We start from the raw sequence: 22,226 nt of genomic DNA, 5'->3' as shown, positions 1-22,226 counted from the left end.
TGATGCCCACACAATCCTAAGTCATTCATATACACGCTTAAGGTCCCATGTTTCAGACAAAAATTATCCAAAGGTCATCTGATTAAGGAAACATCATCTTATCTTCACATGTCTCGACGTCAAAACATCATCTTATCTATCAGCTAATAACTTAGATGAACCTGTTTCAGATTGGGCTAAGCTCAAGCTACTAGCAGACCATATCATTTAAAGTCACTAACTAGCTCTAGAGTGAACCGCATGACAGACATCCCTAGAATTTTTTAACTTGATTTAATGGATGATCTTAATGATCTAAAATATTTTTAAATTTAGTTGTTATTTGTTGACAAGCCTCTTGTATATAAATAGGGAAATGCTAGTCAAAGTTAATTTAAAATAAACTTAATTGTGCTATAATTTGATAAATAAATCCAATTTATTTTAGAAATTACAAACCCTGTTTTTAATCGATTCTGTCATATGTTACAACTAAATTGATCAAGTCGAAATTGAATAATACCTACATTTAGGCTGAAATGAAATTACACGCTTACACAATTTTTTTGATTAATCTATAGTTGAATGGATTTACGATGGAGGAAATTTTATGCATATTTTTCATATGATTATTTCAATATATTTATGTTAAAATATTAACCATTACACGTACATGCTTATCACTTATATTTATAATAAAGACCAAATTCTTTAAAAAAAAAAAACTAAATTCTTATTATAATAAAGACCAAATTATGACTACATTACTAGTTTCCTTATTATAATAAAGACCAAATTCTTAAAAAAATAAAAAATAAACAAAGACCAAATAAAAATGGATACTTTCACGTATTAAAAATGAACACATGTGGGTTCTGGATCGACTAGAACACCTCGGAATTTCTAGATATTTTCGACAAGAGATCAAAGAATCGGTGAATTATGTGTCAAGGTACACACATAATAACTTGATTTACAATTTGCAAATACTTTGAAGAAAAAAAGTGTGAACGTGAGAAAACATACCTGCATTGTCTTCTATATGATTATTCACTTGATAAATGTAATTTAATTTTTTTAGATATTGGATTGAGAAAGGTATTTGCTGGGCAAGAAATTCATAGGTTCAAGATATAGATGACATAACAATGGGATTTAGACTGCTTAGGTTGCATGGCCACCAAGTTTCACCCGGTAAGTTGAAAGATTTCACCATATTATAAAGAGTAAAATGAGAAATTAAGGTAATTGATATTTCAATTTGATCATAATTTATTATGTATGCGTGCATAATATCAATTATTAATATTTTCGTCAATAATAGATATTAATTAGTACTTCACTATGACTATAAAGAGAATTGTTCAAATTGGAGTAAGTTTTTCATACTACATAACACAAAAGTTGATGATTTTTTTTTTTAATTCCTTGCTTCTGATATTGCTTGCTAGAGTTATATATGATCTTCACAAATGGATAAATAAATGTTTAAGTTTGATTGCTAATTGGCAGATGTGTTCAAGCATTTTGAGAAAAGTGGCGAATTCTTTTGCTTTGCCGGACAGCTAAATCAAGCTGTTACTGGCATGTTCAATCTATATAGAGCTTCGCAAGTGCTGTTTCAAGAAGAGAAGATTCTTGAGGACGCCAAGAATTTCTCAGCGAATTATTTAACAAAGAAACGTGCGGCTAATAAACTCCTAGATAAATGGATCATAATCAAAGATTTACCTGGTGAGGTGAGTTCTAATTTCATTCCTACCGATCTCAAAGTTTACGGGAGCATCTTTCCCCATAATTCTTAAAATCCTAATCCATTGGAAGCACACATTCAGACGGAAAGAGTTTTTTTTCATATCTGGATGGGCGAATCCAGAGAAAATTGTGTTTTTTTTTGCGTTTGCATGTATACTTCTGAATGAGATCAGTTTTCAAGAAGTTGTTGGAGGGTAAATGTAGCTCCCAAGCTTAAGAAGTTCATGTGAGTTCTGCTGAATTATGTATAACAAACACTCTGCAGGTGGGTTATGCTCTGGATGTGCCATGGTATGCTAGCTTACCCAGACTGGAGACACGCTTTTACCTTGAACAATATGGTGGTGAAAATGATGTTTGGATTGGCAAGACCCTTTACAGGTAAGAGTCTTAATTTTACATTGAATGTGAATTCACTTACTAACAAATGAAATTACTCAATTCTGATAGGATGCCGTACATGAACAATGATATTTACCTCGAGCTTGCAAAGTTAGATTACAACAATTGTCAAGCAATGCATTATAATGAATGGGAAGAAGAAATCCAAAGGTAAGAGTAATAACCACATAACACTCTCTAACATGCTTCACTCAATGAAAGCAATAACTAATGAACATTTGAATATTTGCAACTAAATATTTATCTGTTAGGTGGTACATGGAATCAGAACTAGAAGGGTTTGGATTGAGCAAAAAGAGTCTCCTAATTGCTTATTATGTAGCAGCGGCTAGCATATTTGAGCCCGAGAGGTCTCTAGAGAGACTTGCATGGGCTAAAACAACAGCTTTGCTGCAGATACTGGAGTCGAATTTCAAAGATGACGAAACTAAGAGTGCTTTTGTAGATCAGTTCAATAAATGCATCAATGGAGGAGTTTACTCTATCAAGTAAACAACATATCTTTCCTATACTCTTTATCTTTCGAACAATTATTATGTATACTTATTAATGAGTGTCTTAGAATTTGAGTTGAGTCTAATTCATGAAGTTAGTAGTTACCATATATCGGGCATATCTAGTAATAATATTTTATATTTGAACACTGATTAATAGTTCTTTGTAGACATTAAATTTCACCACTGATGCAACAAAATGTGTTTTAAATATGCATGTGTAATTTGTTGCAGGGGGTTAGACAAGAACAAGAGAGAGGAGAAACTCATGGGAATTTTGCTGACAACCCTTGATTACCTTGGCCTCCAAATGTTTATGCATCAAAACTAGGAAAATTATCATTATTTGATTCAAATGGTGAGTAGAAATCCTTTCGAGACTCGTAACTTTATATATATATATATATATTCATTTCTAAATGTAACTTCGTTTGAACACAACTAGAGCCAAGTTTCAGTTAAATGAAACATGTAAAAGAATGACAAATAGGAAGAACTTTAGAATTTTTTCCTAAAGCTTTTTATTTTGTTTTTTGATCAGTGGCAAAGGTGGTTCTCAAGCTGGCACTATGAAGGAAACAAATCCAAAAGAGAAGCTGAATTACTTGTGCAAATCATAAATTTAACCGCTGGATATTTGTCAAAAGAAGTACAACTCAACCCTGAGTACCAGAAACTACTTTATGTCACTAATAGAATCTGCACCGGCCTCCGTAATTAACAAATCAACAAGGTTAGTAGTGAATGCTAGTTTTTATGCTTAGAAGTACATGTTTGGATACAGTCAGTTTTCAGAGTCATAGTTTGCTACCGTACTTTTGGCAAAAATTATATTTTGAAACTAACGAAATCAATGTGTGACCATGATTTTGCCAACCTCGCTGTAATTACAAACATACATTAAGATTCAGAAAGATACTTAAAGGAAGCTATGATATTGCATAGAAGTTAATTGATGTTCAATGGAGATGTTTATAAAATAAAGTAAATTTCGCAACTATCCAAAAATTATACAAGTTGCATGAATAAGTTGATAAATTCAAGACTCCAACATTTAGATCTTGAATCTTAATAATATACAAATGTGAAGACACAAATAGGAAAAAAATTTGCTTCAATCTAATGTGTCAAAATTCTAAGCCACCTACAATAAATCATCATATTTCATAATCTCATTTTATCATCATTTTTAGTAAGTTGGATCAAAAACATCATTTTCACCCATTTTTAAATTATCAAAATTCACTTTTAACCAACAAAATTTAAATTGCTAAATTTCCCTCCAAGAAACATCATTTTCAGACCTATTTTTTCAGAAACAAACAAAATCCAATTTGAAATGAGGCCCAACTTATGCTCAGCCCAACCCTCTAACCCATCGCTGTTCCAGCTTTTTTCAGAAACATTTAATGCAATAAGCATAAAAGGGATACTTTTCAACAATCTTCCCTGTTATCACGCTCAAGATAAACAGCTTTGCAAGCTATGAGAGTTGAGACAAACTCCATAAACACCAAATCTGCACAACCCTCAGACAAGTTTCACTCAATTCAAATTCAAATTTTAAATCCTCCCCTCAAATCTCTCACTCTCTCTCTATGAATTCATTCATTCTCTCCTCATCCTCTTCCTCTATTCCAATCGCAAATAGCTACCAAGCCGATTTTACTTACGACCAAACACATGAACAACGACGGAGGTAATAATTATAAATCTATTTTTTTCTTTTTTTAATATCTGAAGTGTGTTCATATTCTAAACCCTGATTTCAATTTTTTCTTCTCCTGTAGCTCAGGGAGACACGATTTTGAATCACTGTTGTTCAACAACAATCCTTTTATTTGAAGGTAATCTGTGTCCATAGATAGTAGAGTAGTGTTTATGGTTGAAATTTTACTTTTCTTTGTTTTGAGTATCTGATTGATTGAACTTTGTGTTTGTGTTTTTGGGTTTCTTAAAGGAGAAAGGTTGAAGAAGAAGGTTCTGAGAATCAAGAGATGAAGTCAATGATAATATGAGGTAGATTGTTCTCTAATTTATTTTACAAGTGTCATGAAATTAAATTTAAATTTATTGATTATGGGTTATGAATTGTTTGTACCATGTCCAACAATAAAAATAATAATCTCTTTTGAACTGGACACATTTATTTTATATTGATTTTCTTCTTACTAAGTGTCTGGTGTATTGCAGGTTGTATGTTTCAATCATCTTCTGACTCTTTCCTTTGATTTATCCTTTTGTTGAGGTAAAGTGATTTCCTATTTCACAGCTCCATATATGTTCTTATCCTTTTTTCATTTAATGAGCAGATTTTTCATAGCTTATGTTTTTCATATATGTTGTATGGAGTTGATAAATCAGTTTTGATTTATCAAAAACAAAAACAAAAGTTTGAGAGTTGTAGTATGTTTTTCATTTCCTGATTCTTGATATATGTATCTTGATTCTTGAGAGTGCTTTGAAGACATTAGAGTCCAAAATTAATATCATAAGTTACTAAAGCATATTTCAAATCATTTCAGATTCCTATTGATGTAATGCAGTGAGCTACAAAAAAAAAGGTAATGAGTATACTGTTTTGCCTCTGAAAAATAAAGTTTAGTTAAAAATTTCTTTTTTTGCATAAATTTTTAGCATAAATTTTTCTTAACCATTTTGAAAGTCCATAATTGTATGTTTAACCCTCAAGTTTTGGAGTTGTTCGTTTACAATGTTTATATATAATTGTCTTATTATTATCAAACTCAAATTACTATATATAATTTTTCTTAGACTCATTTTGAAAGTATCTAACCAATAATAATTCATAAACTTTTTCCCAGATAGGAATAATCAATTAAGAAAGAAGATGACATATATGAATAATCAATTACTATGAAAAAGATGAAAAGTTCAAGAAATGCATGGATAGACACTTATGAGTAAAGGCAAATAGAAACTTTCATGAACTACAAAAATACTAGGACATGAATGATCTTCATTGTCTTTCATCCAAGGGCGGTTGTAAGGCTAGAAAGTAGCTTACGAAATATGTTATCTGCCAAAACCGTTCCTAAGAAGCTTGCAAAATATGCATGTAAGAGTCTATCTTAATTCAACAATGAAGGCTCCGTTTGTGCTCTCTGTTCACTTATTTTTTCTACTATAATTATGCTTATTCACTAGATTCAAAACATTGCTTTACAATTTTGTTTTCTCACTAATGCATTGATTTGGTGAACTCTTCAACGAGATTTATTTTGGTTTTTTATTTTCTACTTTGCCTTTATGCTGATACAAAGTATTTTCAACGTTCCTTTATGGATATACTTTTTGTACCTATTATTTAGGATAATTTCTCAATCTACCCAAAAACACAGGACGGTTACCAAAACCGTACTTCTCTACTTATTTCAATTATTTAAACAACAAATACTATAACAAGGTGCACCCAATAACAATATGTTATTCACTGTTTTTTTTTACATAACACATTGATGATAGTTAAGTTTTTTCCCTCTGGATAGTGTATTTTCAGTCTTCCACTCTCATTAATAATATACAAACACTCTATATTTCAATGCTAACCTCAAACAAATCAATATGTCTGTCTTATACATGGGGGCTATATAAGTATTTGAGGATAATTTAAAATTTTATATTCCCTAAACATGGGGGGCTATAAGTATACGATTTAAGTCCAAAATTTCATATTCTTCAAACATGGGGGCTATAGGTATTTAGTTTATGTTTCTATTTATATTGTAGGTATAAATATTGTGATTAACAATTGTATTAATGTTAAAGTCACAAACTCCACTCAATTAAATGTTATGATTAACAATTGTATTAATGTGTCTATTTGTAGAAAATAACTTATCAGGTATGAATATGTATATTTAAGCTTCATGGTCAATTTGAATTATTCAATATACATTAATCACACACAAAAACCTTTGTTTAATTTTGTAGATAACTTTTTTGTGTTCTTGCTTCATCGTTCAGAGTAATAATTTGTTAACACCACAAAAAATATTTGTTCGCCAGTGCGTTGCACGGGTAGAAATACTAGTTTTTGTACATTTATGTTATTGTCAGGCACATGCTAGTATCAATACACTCGAGATAGTCGAAAATGCAAGAACTTGTGCAGTTGGTGCTTCAAAATTCTCCAGATGGCTTGCATTCCAATATCAAGAATTCATTCCTTGCGGTGGCCAAGAGTTTTTACTATGAAGCATATTGTGACGCAGAGACCATTTACTCTCATATTAATAAAGTTCTCTTTCAAAAAGTTATCTGAAACAACTAGTAGTAACTAGTAATGTTTCAAAACAGGTGTCACAGTTCATTATTTTACCATGTTATTTTTCTTCTAGACTTGTTTGGATTTAAACTTTAAATAATCAAGATTGGATATCCCATGTTTGATGTCAAATAGACAATCTTCTAATATGTCGTTTGTTGTTCAAGTATTGAGTCTCTGAATCAAATATTGTCTTGTTCAAACTACTTCACAGTATAAACTACTTGAGAACTAAAAGTTGAATATTAGTTTTGATTAGATGCAGTATATACTACTTCATGGTATAAAGTATCAAAGTTAAACTCCTTATGAGGATCAAATTTCTATTTTTGTAGACTAAACAAATCTTGATCTTTCGACGCGAACACACTTAGAAAAGGCAAAAGATGTCCAAAAGTATATATTTTTCTTTATCAATTATTTATGTTTAGATAAATAATATGACTTAAACTCAAGCGGAATTTTCCTATTTTAAAAGTGGGATTAGAAGTCAGACGTCGTGGTTTTGATATAACACAGGCAAATAATCAAATAGAGCAAATTAGTCTACTCGACAAAGTGAATCTTTTTGACTTTTGTCACAAGATGTAGAAATGAGTGACAATTTATTGTCAAAGCTAAAAAAATTGCAAGTGTATGAGATAGTAATGAGGTATGAATAAGTTCAAGGTATAACATTCTTGAAGCACAAAGTTACTAGAGGCATGGAATTAGCAAACAAAGGATTTTTTTTAGCAGTCTAACTTTGGAGGTAAGAAGCCATGTTGAGCTCTATCTCTTCTTTTGGTTTATCAAATGTTTCCCACTTCCTGTTCGTCAACTGCAACAACCAAGACAAAATTAACGTCAAAGACTCTTGTTGTGATTTAGCATTAACAAGAATAGTATCAACCAAAAAAAACTAAAACACCTAACACCGGGGCTCTTAAAATTTGCATGGGTTAAAGAACATGAATACAATACACTAATAGAATTGTATCAGGTCGAATTTAAAATCACCATCTGAGTTGAAAGTTTAACTGAGGATAAACAATTACACAAGAGAACCTCGCGGAGGTATAACTGCGTAAGGTACTTGATACCGCTTTGGTTAGAGTTAGACTCAATACTAACTGAAGAAGGAAGAAAATGCATGAACCAGATGCACGATTTCTCTACTAAATTTTCTGAAATCCAATGTTTAGATGACTTGAATTATACTTATAAGTTATATGACTAGCTCGTGAATCACAAAAAAAGATTATGCATGTACTGCAGTAGAATTCTGAAAGTTGAGAAAATGGAAATGCAAAAACAGGGAAGAATATCTTACTTATTGTATGAAAAAGATAATCAAGTTGAAGATATCATTTCACCTCTGAAGCAATTCTTTATTATCTGATCCCCATATTTTTGCAATCTGCTTCCATCAGACTCTTCAAATGCACTCCTCAAAGAACAAATGTTTAGATGGATAAGTGTCACTTTGTTCGCAAATTTATCATTTTTGTTTGGTTTAAACAACTCTTTCGTCCATGCAAATATAAGTGATTTGAATTTTCGTCCCTGAAGTTACTAATAAGATGTAATTAGAACCATTTTTCAAGGACGAAAATTCAAATGACCTATATTTACATGGACGAAGGACCTATTTAAGTCTTTTTGTTTTTAACAAATTTGCATTATATCAGCTTACAATATCAATTTGAATGAATGAATATCATTTAATTTTTAGTAAAAGAACATTAATTGATTCATACATTAAAAAAAAACATTAAAAGATTTTGGGCACAAATAGTTTTTGGGCACAAACTTTATAAACAAAGAATTTCTTTTATATTACAAATATAAATGAATAGTTTCTAGGCACAAACGCATTAAAAGATTTTTTCTATCAATGAAAAAAAAATTGAAAAAAAATGTACTAAACGGATAACGAAAATGCATATTCAGATATTAATTTGTATCAAATTCGAGTCACAAACCTTTGTGACAACGAGTTACAAAGTCACAGACCAAGTAATAATTTATCCTTTTTTATTTTTATTTTTTTAAACTCAAATAATAAGAAAAAACAATTTAATGGGAAAAACCGTTAAATAAAACCGGTATCATCACTACCCCCTTATCTACTTCTCCACCTGGTCGTATTTCGTTACTACCACCAATGGCAACGTTAGAATCAACCTTAACTGTATTCACACATCAACGTTTCTCAAATAACAACAACTATCGTTTCTTATCAAAATCACCAGATTCCATAAAACTCCATGCTTCAACTTCAATCCCTTCTTCTTCTTCTTTTTCCCTTTTCTCTCACAATAACCACAAACTTCACTTTTCTTCTTCTTCCAAATCCAAAACACTCTGTTACGCTTTACAAGAGGTAACAGAAGCTTCAGCAACAACTGAAGAAGAGGAAGCAAAAACAGAAACATTGAACAACGTTAAGAAGAACCTCATTGTCTTTAACTTACCTTGGTCTCTTTCTAAGCCGGATATCAAGGATCTCTTCGGTCAATGTGGAACTGTAATTGACGTTGAGGTTATTTCAAAATCTATGTGTCATGTTTTTTTAATTTTTGAATTTAAGCTTTTAATTTTCAATTAGTTTTTGTAATTCAATAATTTTGTTTAAAGTTTAGGCTATGTTAATGTTTGCTTAGGCGGTGAGCTTATAGTGGATAAGCTATAACATAACTTGGGTTTAAACACCGATTCCTCCACTTGTGTATCAATTTTATTTTATTTTTGGAAAAAGGACACAATGTATCAAAATTTAGCTCTTTTATTTTTCCGATTTCATCTTATTATTACAATGTTTATGATCATTTCTTGAAAGGGTGGATTCATTTTGAAAAAAGTGATTAATTCATGATATAATTAAGAGTTTATGGTTAGCATTTGAAGTTGTATACTAAAATGGGTGTTTGTATATTATGTAGTAGATTATAAAGAGCAAAGATGGGAAGGGAAAAGGTTATACATTTGTTACTATGGATTCAGGAGAGGGGGCTCAGGCTGCTGTCGATAAATTTAATGCTACTGTAAGTTGCGTCTATTTTTATTTTATTTTTGATGTATGTTTGTTTGTTCTGAATGGTGGCTCCAAAGTAACGAATCTTCTTAATAATGGGTATAGACTGTGCAATGAAAGGAAAATCTTAGTAAATTATTAGATTTGTTAGACGTCAGTGTAGATCGAGGTTTGAACTTTGACCCCTTATGACTCGCAACTCATTTATCCTATATTATCAACGACCAAACCACCCTTATGACTCCCTCCCAGGGAGGTGTGTAACCCAGATGAAATGCTTATGAAGCATGGCACTTCTCCTTCTTGAGGTGTTAGAGTCTCTAATGTGCTTTTAACACCGATACATGTACGCATGTGCCCAACACTCTCATTTCATGTCTAATTAAATAATTAATTTTACTGGCTAACATGATTTGGACGCTTTTTTGACACTCAACTATGGCTTGGTACAGGACACATGAATCGTATAATGAACTATAATTTTGTTAAATATTTTCATAAAATTCATCCTGAAATATGAAAAAATAGTTATAACTTGAAAATTGTCAAGAAAGGTCTTCAAAACACTTAGTTTGCGATATAGTTCTTTCTCTACTCATCCCTGTGCCCCCACACATGTATGTATTTCGGGGGAATCACAAATCAGAGGAGATAGTCTCGATCACGCATACAAACAGATATGAGCAGTTAAGATTAACATCTCTAATACTCTTAATTCTGAATCTGATGTGTCCTATGTTTTAGATATTATTCATGTTAGTGTGTTTGTGCTAGTGTTGTGTCTGGTGTGAGGTGTCCACAATTGTCTTCGTGCTTCATAGTAATACTGTACAGACCTCTTATTTTCTATATTTGTTGCACTCACTAGTAATTACAAGAGACTGTGAAGTTTAGTTATTTGAGGTCCAGCTGAACATGCTATGCCAAAACATATGTTAATTTGGTTGGGACTATGGCACTATTATTACTAAAATGTAAAAACTAGAGGTTAGACAGTGTATGAACGATGATTTCGTTATGTTTTTCTTCCCTCAAAGAAGTGTGATATAATCATGTGTTTTTAATGCACGTGACCAGAAGTTCATAACATAAATAATCATATTACCTAAAAGGGATTTAGCCTATTAAAAAAAAAATACCTAAAAGGGAAGTTATGTCACTCTGCGGTGGCATGTAATAGGATCTCCTTTAAAATGACCATTTTAGTTTCCTTTCTGTATATGATGTTATATCTCTAGCAAAACACTTCCAACAGACTATCCAGGAATAGAGATGATGCTTTGAAATATCTTAATTAGTGTCCGAAGTTAAATGAAAAATGAATATAAAAATATTGGTTTCCATATCTCATTCAACTTTTGTGTGGCTATAATTTTAATGACATCTAATTGTGTGGTTCAGGAAATATCAGGCCGGATATTAAGGGTAGAGTTTGCAAAGGGATTTAAGAAACCTCGTCCACCTCCTCCAGCTCCCACTCCTAAGGAAGCACGTTATGTAATCTATGCATCCAACCTTGCGTGGAAAGCAAGATCTACACATCTCAGAGACATCTTCACTGAGAATTTCAAAACACCAGTTTCAGCCAGGGTTGTCTTTCAAGTCCCTGGTGGGAAATCTGCTGGGTATGGATTTGTTTCTTATCATACGGAGGAGGAAGCAGAAGCTGCCATTTCTGCTTTGCAAGGGAAGGTAGTTATCATCTCATTGTTCATGGTCACTTCCTCTGCTATTTATTTACATATGTTGAATGATTTATTATTTCATGATTGATCTAAATTTATCGTGTTTTTCTTTTTAAGACAATTTGATATTAATGGCTTTGAAAAGCCTTGTTGAAAAAAATCTTTAATCTTGAATTGAAATGTTTAAAGATTATGCAGTGATAGTATAATTTTTATTTACATAACCATCCAATTTTTTCTCGCCATGTAGCTATTTCTCAGGGTATTTTAGGAAGTAATATAATAACGTGACACCATTGTGAGATATGATTGGAAGATTTATAAAACCGTTTTTACACCATTAGTCTATAATCTTTAAACACTTGAAATGATTTTGATTTTTGTATCTTTGGGCAGAACTTTAGGTTGTTCAAGATATGTATTTTATGGTTTTCTTGAATATGATCACACTGTACATAAATAAGACTCAATAATATTGTTTGGATTTGGATGGCCAAACTATACTTGGCTATTTGAGTGTCTAGGTTATAGCTGTATTGGTTTTGTAGTGTTTTGAGTGGTTGGATATATGGTAATAAGAATAGAAATGATTTTACTTATTAAGTATACAACCTTTGTGGAGATATAAAGGCTAAATATGGTTGCTTCTACTGACATATCAAAGCACCAATAAACAACCACCATCTTCTGATTTTCACTTAGCTTGTTACTATTGCCTTTACTTTTCTACATTTATCTACACAAAATTTGACTCTAGTGATCCTTAAAATCGGATTTTCAATTATTGCTTCCCCGTGTTTCTTTTTTCATAATTTTGGGTCAGAGTAAATGGTTTCACTTGCATTGCATCTACCAGTATTTTTCTGCACCAATATGTTTTCACGGTGATCATGGTAATCTGTCACTTGTGAAATGTTGCACTTGGGTTGCAATTTTCAATGGTGCTTTTGTTTTAAACTAGGCATTATTTTGAATGATTGTTAAGCTCAGGTATGTAGGTGCCTTTGGAAAATGCTACTGTATCACAATGACACTAGGCGTCAATTGAGATGTAAGTGGAATAAATAGCATGTCTTAAACAAATAAATTGCATTTGCATGGACAAGTAATTAAATTATTTAAATTTTGCAATTGTCCATAAGTTTTATAAAATAGATGCTGTAGAGTAGCCTGAATTTCATGTCTGAAGGAGTTTGAAGAAGCATCTGTGTATTCAGGGGCAGAGCTTCTTAGGGATATAGGGTGGCTGCGGTCACCTCAACAATTTTAATGTTATAAACCCTAACCCAGGGAAATGCATTTTGCGTGTCTCCCCAGTACTGCACCCTCCGTCTACCCACTGCATTTGCGTCCTGTCGTACCACTCTGTCCCTTTACGTGTGCGCTGCATTGTTCGTGCTCCAACATGTGTCATTGACCGTCTAGCTCTGTGTGCGCGATGCACCGTTCTCCCTTTGAATCTGCCTCTCCTCTGCGGCTCTGCGTGTGCTGAGTGGTTCATCGTACTCCCTCTGATTCAACCAAAACCATAAACATGAAGTTTTTTACTAACAAAGCACATAAGGGAAAGAAGGATCAAATGAATTAAATATTACTGCTCTTTGAGGGTTTTGCTTGGGAAATGCAATTTTTTATGTGCAGCTGATTTTTCTTCCTGCCTTGTTCCTAATGGTGGTATTTCATGCGGTTTTGATGGGAAACTTACTCTTTTGATATAGGCTTGAATTTTGCAAACAAGGTTTTTGTTGTGATACAATGAATTTGGTTACGTTGGTTTTGCGTTTCTGATGATTTTAACATGCTTGCAAGTGTGTCATGTAGTTGAAAATTTGGTGCATATGTGACTAATACGGCTATGGTGGTAAGAATGCGGGCTTGGTGGATGCATCATAAGGAGTTGGGAGGGTCTGCAATATGCCAGTGAAAGGGAAAGCATTGGTGTGAGTAATAACCAATTGAGGCTTATGGAAAAGGGTGGGGACAAAGGGTTGGATAAGTATGTTCTAACTTGCGCTGCAGTGGTGGTGCTATCTACATAGTGTTTTCCTTTTAGATATTATTTGTTAAGGATGCATGATTTCTTGTTTGGTTGAATAAAAAATCATATGAATAGGCTTGTCTTTAAGGTGTTTAAAGATTTATTTAGTATGCACTTAGATGTGAATGTAGCATGCTTAATTTTTACTTGGATTGTGGAAGTTCATTTTTATACACAACTTGGCACCCCCAAGTGTGTTATTGAAGCTCCGTCATTGTGTGTATCCCTATTTGGTTTCATTCTTTACTTATTTCAGCTTTTCCTCTTGTTTATTTGTTCTGAAGTTACTGTCTTCAACTGTATGAATGGAACTGATTCATTCAAAAGAAAAGTTATTTATCTGTTACCTATCCCTTTGCAGGAGTTACTTGGACGACCACTTCTCGTAAAAATAAGTGAAAGAAAAGTTAAAGAAGCTGGAAGTGAAGAAGTTGAAGAGAAAGTTGACGACGTGCAACCAGAAGCTGGAAGTGAAGAAGTTGAAGAGAAAGTTGACGACGTGCAACCAGAAGCTGGAAGTGAAGAAGTTGAAGAGAAAGTTGACGACGCTCAACCAGAAGAGTCATAAATCCTAATTTTTCATTTACTGATCTTTGGACATGGTATGTGGATTGAGAAGAAACCTCTACAAGCTGGAGTTTTACCTGATTACCTCATGTATACAGAGATATGAAGAATGACTTCTTGTATTCACAATATTTTTCAATTAGGTTGAGTTTGACATACCTTAAAATGTGGGTAAAGTTTAAGAAGCTTTTACATATATTTTTCCCTATAAATCTCAATTCGGATTTTTTTTTTCCAGTCCCAATTTTAAGGGTATTCCTAAAGTGATATAAAACTCTGAATATTCTTCAAAAAAATAAAACTCTAAATATTGTCGATTAAGAGTTCAAACCTTGTGTACATTGATTCATGGTACAAAGGGGGAGCTTGACGCAATGATAAAGTTGTTGTCACGTGACTGAAAGACCACAGGTTCAAAGGGGAGTTTTGACGCAACGATAAAGTTGTTGTCCCATGATTGAAAGACCATGGGTTCAAGTCCTAGAAACAACCCTTTGTGTACAAAAAAAGGAAGACTGCATATAATACACAGAAATGGTGAGACTTCTTCCCGAAAACTTGTTTATGCAGCTTTAGTGCACCAAATTGTCTTTTTATAGATTCATGGCACATAGTGGTGGAAATAGGCCAGACCGCCCGTCCGGGACCTATGGCTCGGCCTACTAAAAGTCTGGTTTGGCCTAGCTCGTTTAATAAATGAGTCAAGTTTGAGCTTTTTAAAAAGCCTATTAATTCAAATAGATCGGGCTTAGGCTTATAAAAAAAGCTTATCAAGCCTATCAGGTTGGCCCGAATATAAGTATATTACATTTTACCATATTTATTATTTATATTTATATATATCAAAAAGAATTATCGATCCTTCAAATTCTCATACCACAATTATTATTATTTCAGTTTTTATTTATTTATTTTGTATTTGGGATACAACACCACTCTTGGTATTTCCCAACACAATTCCAAGGCTTGCTACTGATATGTCTAAGCTCAAGTATGGTTATTAGATTAGGTTTGAAATCCTTGTTGTTATCAGACATGATTATTCTTGAGTTTCTATCCATCTATAAATTTTACAATTGTATTTTATTAGTTTAATTTGTATCTAATTAATGTTTATCTCTATATTAAGTATGTCGCACAAATTGAAAAGAAATTTTTTTTGATGAAAAGACTGTGTTTGAAATTTGTAATACAAACTAGGCTTTTAAAAAGACTAATAGGTCAGGTCAGACTTTTAAAAAGGCCAAACCAGACTTAAAATAAAGCCTTTGACAGGTAAAAGATCAAGGCTTAGGCCTTAATTTTTTCAACTAAACCTAGCCTATTTAAGCAAAGTCCGGCTCATTTCCATCCCTAATGGCTCACTGCTTGATTTAGATTTAAGAGAAGTCAGGCAATCATCATCATAGAATAATGTTTTGCTGTGGCTTTGTCCAGCATTTTGTGCAAATAAGAGCTTTTATTGGAGTGTATAATGAAAAAATATTCACGTGGGACCACCTGAATCCCAAATATATTTTAAGACTGTTTAGTTGCCTTGATTTCACATCTGCTATTGCCTAAAACCGTAATTGAAGGAAGAAAGTTGTTTGGCTATATATGAATATGAAAATTGAACAATAATCACCAAGTTCATATATTATTTGGTTATGAAGTTGTCTTCTGTATGTCTCCATGTTGAACATTTTTTGAATGATTATTGTGCAATCTGCTTTTAACAGAATTAAACACTCATTCTAATTTGCACAATTTACCTTTATTATAAAACTTCTTATCTAAAATCATATATTAAAACATCTCATGTAGTAACAATTATACAGAGAAAATGAATAAAAAGGAGACTCATGACTTCAGAACCAAGTCCTATTACTAAAAAAGTGATTTGATTTGAAGGTATAAAAATGAGGGATATCTTTTATTTCTGCTGTTGTCAAAAGACTCAAAAGGGATTGGATCATGACCTTATATGCTTTTGTGCATATGATTATGTCTCTGCATAAGATGAAAAAGGGCATAGTCTAAGGCATTATGCTAGCTCATCATTCAACTTAATGATTTCAGCACATGATTCTAGTAAACTTTTTAGATAGTAGAATCTTAGAGAACTAACTTTATTATTTCTAGGATATTGATATTCCTTAATTCTTTTCAATATTTTTTTCTTAAAGTAAGACAATGTGAATGGATCAAGGTATGTCAAACATGATCATTAATTTGATTTTCATTATTATGTGAAATATGCCCCCACTTTGGAGAAGTCCTGTATTGTATGAAGCCACTTGAAATATTATATTTTGTTAATGAAGACCATAAAATGGCTAGATACAAAGGTTCAATTATTCTAACCATATAAAAAATGCAGAGTATCATTTAATTTGGAATTTCCTAGATAAACTCAAATCTAACAAAATTGTGTGGTTTCAGAGAGAAGAAAGTGAAGAATAGATTGCTCAAGCCTCAAGGTGTGAGTAAAATATATATATTTGGTTGATGAGGTGATACATTACACCTATAGTTGACTATAATAACCTGCTTTTAAATGCATAATTCCAGTTAATTACTTCATCTTTATTCCCTCATGAACATATTCTCACAATCACAAGTTGACTAGCTACATAGTTAAGGTTATCTCATATGTGTAAAGATTATGGTTGTCTTGGTATTTCTCTTTGAGAATAGTTTTGATGCAGTGTCAACCGGTCACAAACCATAGTTTGTATGACTTTTAAGTTAAATATGATGAAAGTTAATTTTTTTTTTATTGATTAAACGATTATGATTTACCGACAATGTAAAAGAAGAAATTTACATTGTCGATGCATATAATATTAGAGGAATATAGTTTTCATTGTAAAATATTTCATTCGTCTCAAAATATAAGCAAAAATGGATCAACATAAGTTGATGTATTTGATATAAATTTTGAATCAAATATATTTGTTGATCAACTTTTGCTTATATTTTAGGACAAAGAAAATAAGGTTTAATTATTAAAATACGTAAATCCTACTATAGTCTGAAATATAAACATATTCTAGCTATACTTCCTTCCAAAACACCACACCAACTTAGGCTAATCATATTTTATCATTTATTTTTCCATATAAACTTATTTTTATAAAGCACTCTTATAATGTGACAAATTTGATAGTAAAATATAATTAGACATTTCTTTATAGAATTTGTAAAGCCAAATAGGCAATAACATCATAATGATACATATTAGCCTATCTGAGTAATGCCTTGAAGCTGAAAGCAAAAAGTCTTCCAACACATCCAATTATGTGTGCAACTAACTTGACATGCAAATTGGCTCCACCACTTTAACTAGACACACATTAAATGAAGTTCTTTAGCTAATTTGGATGTCACTTTATAGAGGCCTTAAATGTCTTGCTATCTGAATATTGAAAGTTTTTGGTTTTAATTATCGGTTTGCGTCCTGATAATTCGGAATTTAATTATGAGATAAATAATGTCCGATAAAAAATTATTCCAATCATGATTCTTTCAAATGATTTAGCATTCGAAGCAAGTAAATAATTAAAAGAACATTTTTTTTTTTTATAATTCGTAAATTCTCAACCAACATCACCAATAGATCACCTACATCTCCTTAGTCAACAAATCATTGCATTCAACAAAGATAAAACTAGAGAGCAAATAAAGCTATGAACAAAAAAAGAAAAAGATGGTAAACAAATAAAGAGATAAAGTATAGTCATCAGCATCCCATTTTCTCTTCCCTTTATCTTGCTTTCCATCTAAGCCCTTTATCCCTTTTTCCATGCTCTCTTTTACCTTGTTAGAGATTTAAATTCTCTTGTATGCTACTAATAATTCCCATGACATGATACCTCTCACATTCTAAATCCTAAGTTTTGAGGTGATAATAACATAACTTCTCCTTCTTCTATATGTTTGCTTATTTAACAAGCTCTTCTATGTTTTCATAACTTCTCTACTTGCTTCTACGTTTTTCTTTAGGTCCTATTCTTTAGTTTATTTTTATTCTATGAAATTTCACTTGCCATAGAATTAGGAAATAGAAATCATGTCTATAAGATTCCTCTTGTGTTAGTATATAATATATACTTCACCATCAGGTTCAAGCGCAAGTGGTTGATGCACAGTGTCTGTGAGTGTTGTAAATCTCATAGTATCGAGTTTGATTTCTATGATAAAAAGAAAATTTTAATATATACTTCTCCCAAGTCCTAAGGGTGGTTATTGTACTATGGCTTCTCTTGGAAATCCAAAAGCTTGGGTTCCATATATGAATAGCAAAGATTGTTCTCAAGGTTTTTGTAGCGTCTATTGTCCACAATGGTGCTATGCAATCTACCCTCCACCTTCTCCTTCTCCCTTTGAATTCCCTGATGAAGATTCAAGTCCAAATTTTTCTCCTCTTGTCATTGCAATCATTGGAATCTTAGCAAGTGCTTTTCTTCTTGTAACTTACTACACCATAATATCAAAGTATTGTGGTCGCAGAGAATCATCGGCGAGTGAATCGCGTGAAGCAAACGATGAATTTGAAGACGACCATCATCATCATCATAACCCTTCGATCCATGAACCATGGCATGTTTCAACAAATGGATTAGATGAAACTTTGATCAAGTCCATAACAGTTTGCAAATACAAAAAGAATGATGGATTGGTTGATGTAACAGATTGTTCTGTTTGTCTAAACGAGTTTCAAGACGATGAGAGTATTAGACTTTTACCTAAATGTAGCCATGCTTTTCATCTTCCTTGTATTGATACATGGCTCAAATCTCATTCTAATTGTCCTCTTTGTCGTGCTACCATATTCGCCTTCAACTCTTCAAATTCAAGTGCTGCAACACTTCATCTGCCAGCTCCTGTTATAGAAAATCCTTCAACGAATGAAGTTTCCTTAGAAACTCAACATCCGAATGAAGTTTTAGATGTTGAAAGAGACAATGAATTGGATGTGGTGGAAGAAGTTCCAATTCCGAAGACAGAATTTCGTGCTTTAAGTGATTTAGGAAATTTAAGAGGAAGGCATAGTGTGATTGAGATTAGAGATCATAATGAAGATTATCATGAATCAATTCGAAGATCGTTTTCTATGGATCATTCATTTCAAAGTGGTGTTTTGAATGTTGATGATGTTAATGTTATGCATATGAATCAAGAACAAGATTGTTCTCAAGGTGAAGGTTCATCAAAGAGGTTAAGAGGTGAAAGTGAAAGTAGCAAGTGTAGTTATAGAAGAAAGGTTTTGCATTGTGTGCTAAGTCCAATTGCAATGAAGAGATCATTTTCAAGTGGAAGATTTTTCCTTAGCAGAAGTGGTAGAGGAAGGCTTGGAGTTTTGCCACTCTAAGAAATTTTTCTTTTACCTTTTTCTTCTTTTTATTCCTCTTTGTGAAAGCATGATATGATATTTAACATGATTGAATCTCTATATTATACATATTGATATTAATATCAAAGCCAATCCAACAAAGTGTGTAATGTGTAATGAAATGTTTTTTTTTTTAACGCCTTGTTCCTAAGCTAGAACCTCTTTCTCTCTTATTCTCTTTCTCTCCCACGCCCTCTCTCTAGCTTCTCTCCATTCTCTTTCTCTTCTTTCTTGTTTTCTGAAGTTTTTTTTGCCAAGTGTAGATGTGAATGAGGGAAAGTAAGAATGTTTAGTGCTTAATGGAGTGTGAGAGTGGGTTTCAACGGAATCAGGAATTAAGTTTAGGGAGACCGTGTTGAAATGATAAGATATATTCAAAGTTAAAATATCTACAAGATTATAAAAAATTTCAAGGATATAGGAAAGATTGATATCTTGAGGCTTGCTAGAGAAAGACGATTAGGTGTTTTTAAATAGTAGAGAGAGAAAAAATGAAGCAAATAAAATATAAATGTAGGAGGATGAATTCATAATGAAATTGCAAACACTAAATTATTGGTAGTGGTTAAGAATGTGCAAACAAAATCGCATACAATCGAATCAATATTTTTAAATAAAATTGCAATGAAGAATTTAAAATTGAGATCTAGTTAAGGATTATAGTTTGTAGATCGCAGACAAAACCTCATTTTTCTTTTCTCTTTGAAGGATTTGAAATAAGAATTAGTGCAGTTAAACCTAAAAACTTAATTGTTTAGTGTCCAATATATTGAATAAAAAAAGTATATTATACAACATCATATAAAGTTCACACAAAATACGTATATAGTAGTAGTAATACGTACTAATATAAAAAAAAAAAAATGTTTGGAACAATTGAACGTGGATTTTGTTGATTCCCTTTCTAACTCCGTCCCTGGATTTGAACTTAGTTGGGTTGCTAATATTTTACTAAATGCACCTCACTCATAATATACATCTTATAAAGCTTCATCTACATCGCAACTTTGTGAACCAACGTGGCATATGAAGTCAAATACTTCAAGGTAGTAAGCTCTTCAATTTTTGGTTCAGTCTCCATCTGAATTGGTCACTTTTCCATTAGTATACCTTTAAGTTTCATTTAGAAGTGTAAATTATTTTTTACTACTTATTTATTTGTTGGGTTGTAGGAATCTATCTATATTTGTAGTTCTTGGAACCAGCGAGCGCATTATCGTTAGTGAAGGTTTACGGTGCATTAAATATATAGAATTCACAATTGTGTCATCGTGTTGCTTCAAGTCATTAAGGACTTTTTTTTCATTAATGTAAACAGGTTGAAGATTCAAGGTGCACTTTCAATAAGCTAGTAAAGTGGTAAAGAGAAGGAGAAGTACATTGAGAAATTGTGTTGATGTTGCATAAGTTAGAGCCATATGCTTACTTATTCAACAACTTAGCCAATTTCTATCTGCTCCCACTAGACTTTACTATCATTCTGCATGTAGAGTACTCATATTTGAAGAATAGTTCTGGTAAAGACCTATTTTTTTTATATCTTCAAAATCTTCATCTCTACAACTTATTGGGATCCACTTATGTAGATTACGTTGATTGTGTTGACACCAAAAGGTCTAGCATTGGTCTATATTTTTTTTCTTCTTGGCTCCACATATTATAGCATACTCAAAACAAACCACTATTTCAAGATCACCTAATGAAGCTGAGTATAGAGCCCTATCAATATCTTCTTCTGAGTTGCAGTGGTTATCTACTTGCAAGATGATCTCAAAGTGCAATATACTAGAGTTCTAATGTTGAATTATGACAATCAAAGTGTCTTACATATAACTGTTAATCCTATGTTCCATGAAAGAACCAAACATATGGATAAACTACCATTTTGTTCATGGCAAAGTTCCAGAAGGCACCATCAAATTGCAACCAATTTCAAGTAGTGAACAAGCAGCTAATTTCTTCACCAAGCGAGACATGGTAGATATGTATACCAAGCTCTAGCTGGGGGGACTGTAAAAACATAATGAAGATGTCGTTACTTGAGATCCAAGGAACTTACTATCAAACTAATTAACTGAATTTGCCATGCAAGCAATTGACATATATATGTTGTTAGGATTCAGCTAAGAGGCTTAAATAGTATGCAGTAGTATATAGTTAGTTACAAAACACTCTAGTTACAATTAATCCACTCTTGCATTAAGCCACTTGGGTTGGTTAGATAGTGCGATTTAGGACATTGAAGTGTGTTTTTCTCAAGATCTCATGTTCATTCTCCTCGAGTCAATTTTGTTGAAATAATTTGACTTCTTAAAAAATGTGATATATTTACAAGAACTAAAATTTAAAATAAAAATAAAAAATTGTCACGGGAATTAAAACCAAAACTCTTTCCTTTTTCCAGAAACCATTTGCATACGAGCAATGCTATATATCAAGAAATATTTTATCAAGAAAGATTCAAGAATGACATGACATAATAATCACCCTTAGATTTTATCAAGAAATTGTCCTGAAATTAATGTTAGCCAATAAAATCTCAGCCTGTTTATGGGATGGTGGGTGTTATTTTTTTTTTTTTTTTATGAAAGGTTAATAAATGAGACTGAAATCTAAAGGTGATTA

The 22,226-nt window shown here is 32.1% G+C and overlaps 2 protein-coding genes and 1 pseudogene across 3 annotated transcripts; all 3 read left to right on the top strand.

Annotated features, from left to right (window-relative positions):
- The first annotated feature begins 836 nt into the window (after window positions 1–836).
- On the top strand, window positions 837–7,024 carry LOC11420582 (ent-copalyl diphosphate synthase, chloroplastic-like; annotated as a pseudogene).
- A 1,985-nt stretch (window positions 7,025–9,009) lies between these two features.
- Window positions 9,010–14,461, top strand: LOC11430294 (RNA-binding protein CP31B, chloroplastic). Of its 2 annotated transcripts, XM_024783302.2 has the most exons (5): window positions 9,010–9,442; window positions 9,846–9,944; window positions 11,336–11,626; window positions 14,019–14,088; window positions 14,137–14,461. In XM_024783302.2, the coding sequence occupies exons 1-5, from the start codon at window positions 9,065–9,067 to the stop codon at window positions 14,223–14,225; spliced, it is 927 nt and encodes a 308-aa protein (XP_024639070.1). In that variant the 5' UTR covers window positions 9,010–9,064; the 3' UTR covers window positions 14,226–14,461. The 2 variants fall into 2 exon arrangements, with proteins under 2 accessions (XP_024639070.1, XP_003612875.1); XM_003612827.4 differs by having other exon boundaries at window positions 9,011–9,442; window positions 14,019–14,461.
- Window positions 14,462–17,918: 3,457 nt separating this feature from the next.
- LOC11429516 (RING-H2 finger protein ATL52) lies at window positions 17,919–19,718 on the top strand. Its single transcript, XM_003612826.4, has one exon. The coding sequence runs from the start codon at window positions 18,462–18,464 to the stop codon at window positions 19,578–19,580; it is 1,119 nt and encodes a 372-aa protein (XP_003612874.2). The 5' UTR covers window positions 17,919–18,461; the 3' UTR covers window positions 19,581–19,718.
- Window positions 19,719–22,226: the final 2,508 nt, after the last annotated feature.

This window comes from Medicago truncatula, chromosome 5 (genome assembly GCF_003473485.1).
Source record: "Medicago truncatula cultivar Jemalong A17 chromosome 5, MtrunA17r5.0-ANR, whole genome shotgun sequence".
NCBI lineage: Eukaryota > Viridiplantae > Streptophyta > Magnoliopsida > Fabales > Fabaceae > Medicago > Medicago truncatula.
Note: the sequence above shows the minus strand (reverse complement) of the source record. Positions and strands in the feature narration are given on the sequence as shown.

What these genes read in the sequence shown, in the direction of transcription:
- LOC11430294 (XM_003612827.4), top strand. Translation starts at nt 9,065, where the DNA reads ATGGCAACGTTAGAATCAACCTTAACTGTATTCACACATCAACGTTTC. An exon ending in GAACTGTAATTGACGTTGAG is followed by an intron (nt 9,443 to 9,845) that starts GTTATTTCAAAA and finishes ATTATGTAGTAG; the next exon opens with ATTATAAAGAGCAAAGATGG. An exon ending in TCGATAAATTTAATGCTACT is followed by an intron (nt 9,945 to 11,335) that starts GTAAGTTGCGTC and finishes TGTGTGGTTCAG; the next exon opens with GAAATATCAGGCCGGATATT.
- LOC11429516 (XM_003612826.4), top strand. Translation starts at nt 18,462, where the DNA reads ATGGCTTCTCTTGGAAATCCAAAAGCTTGGGTTCCATATATGAATAGC.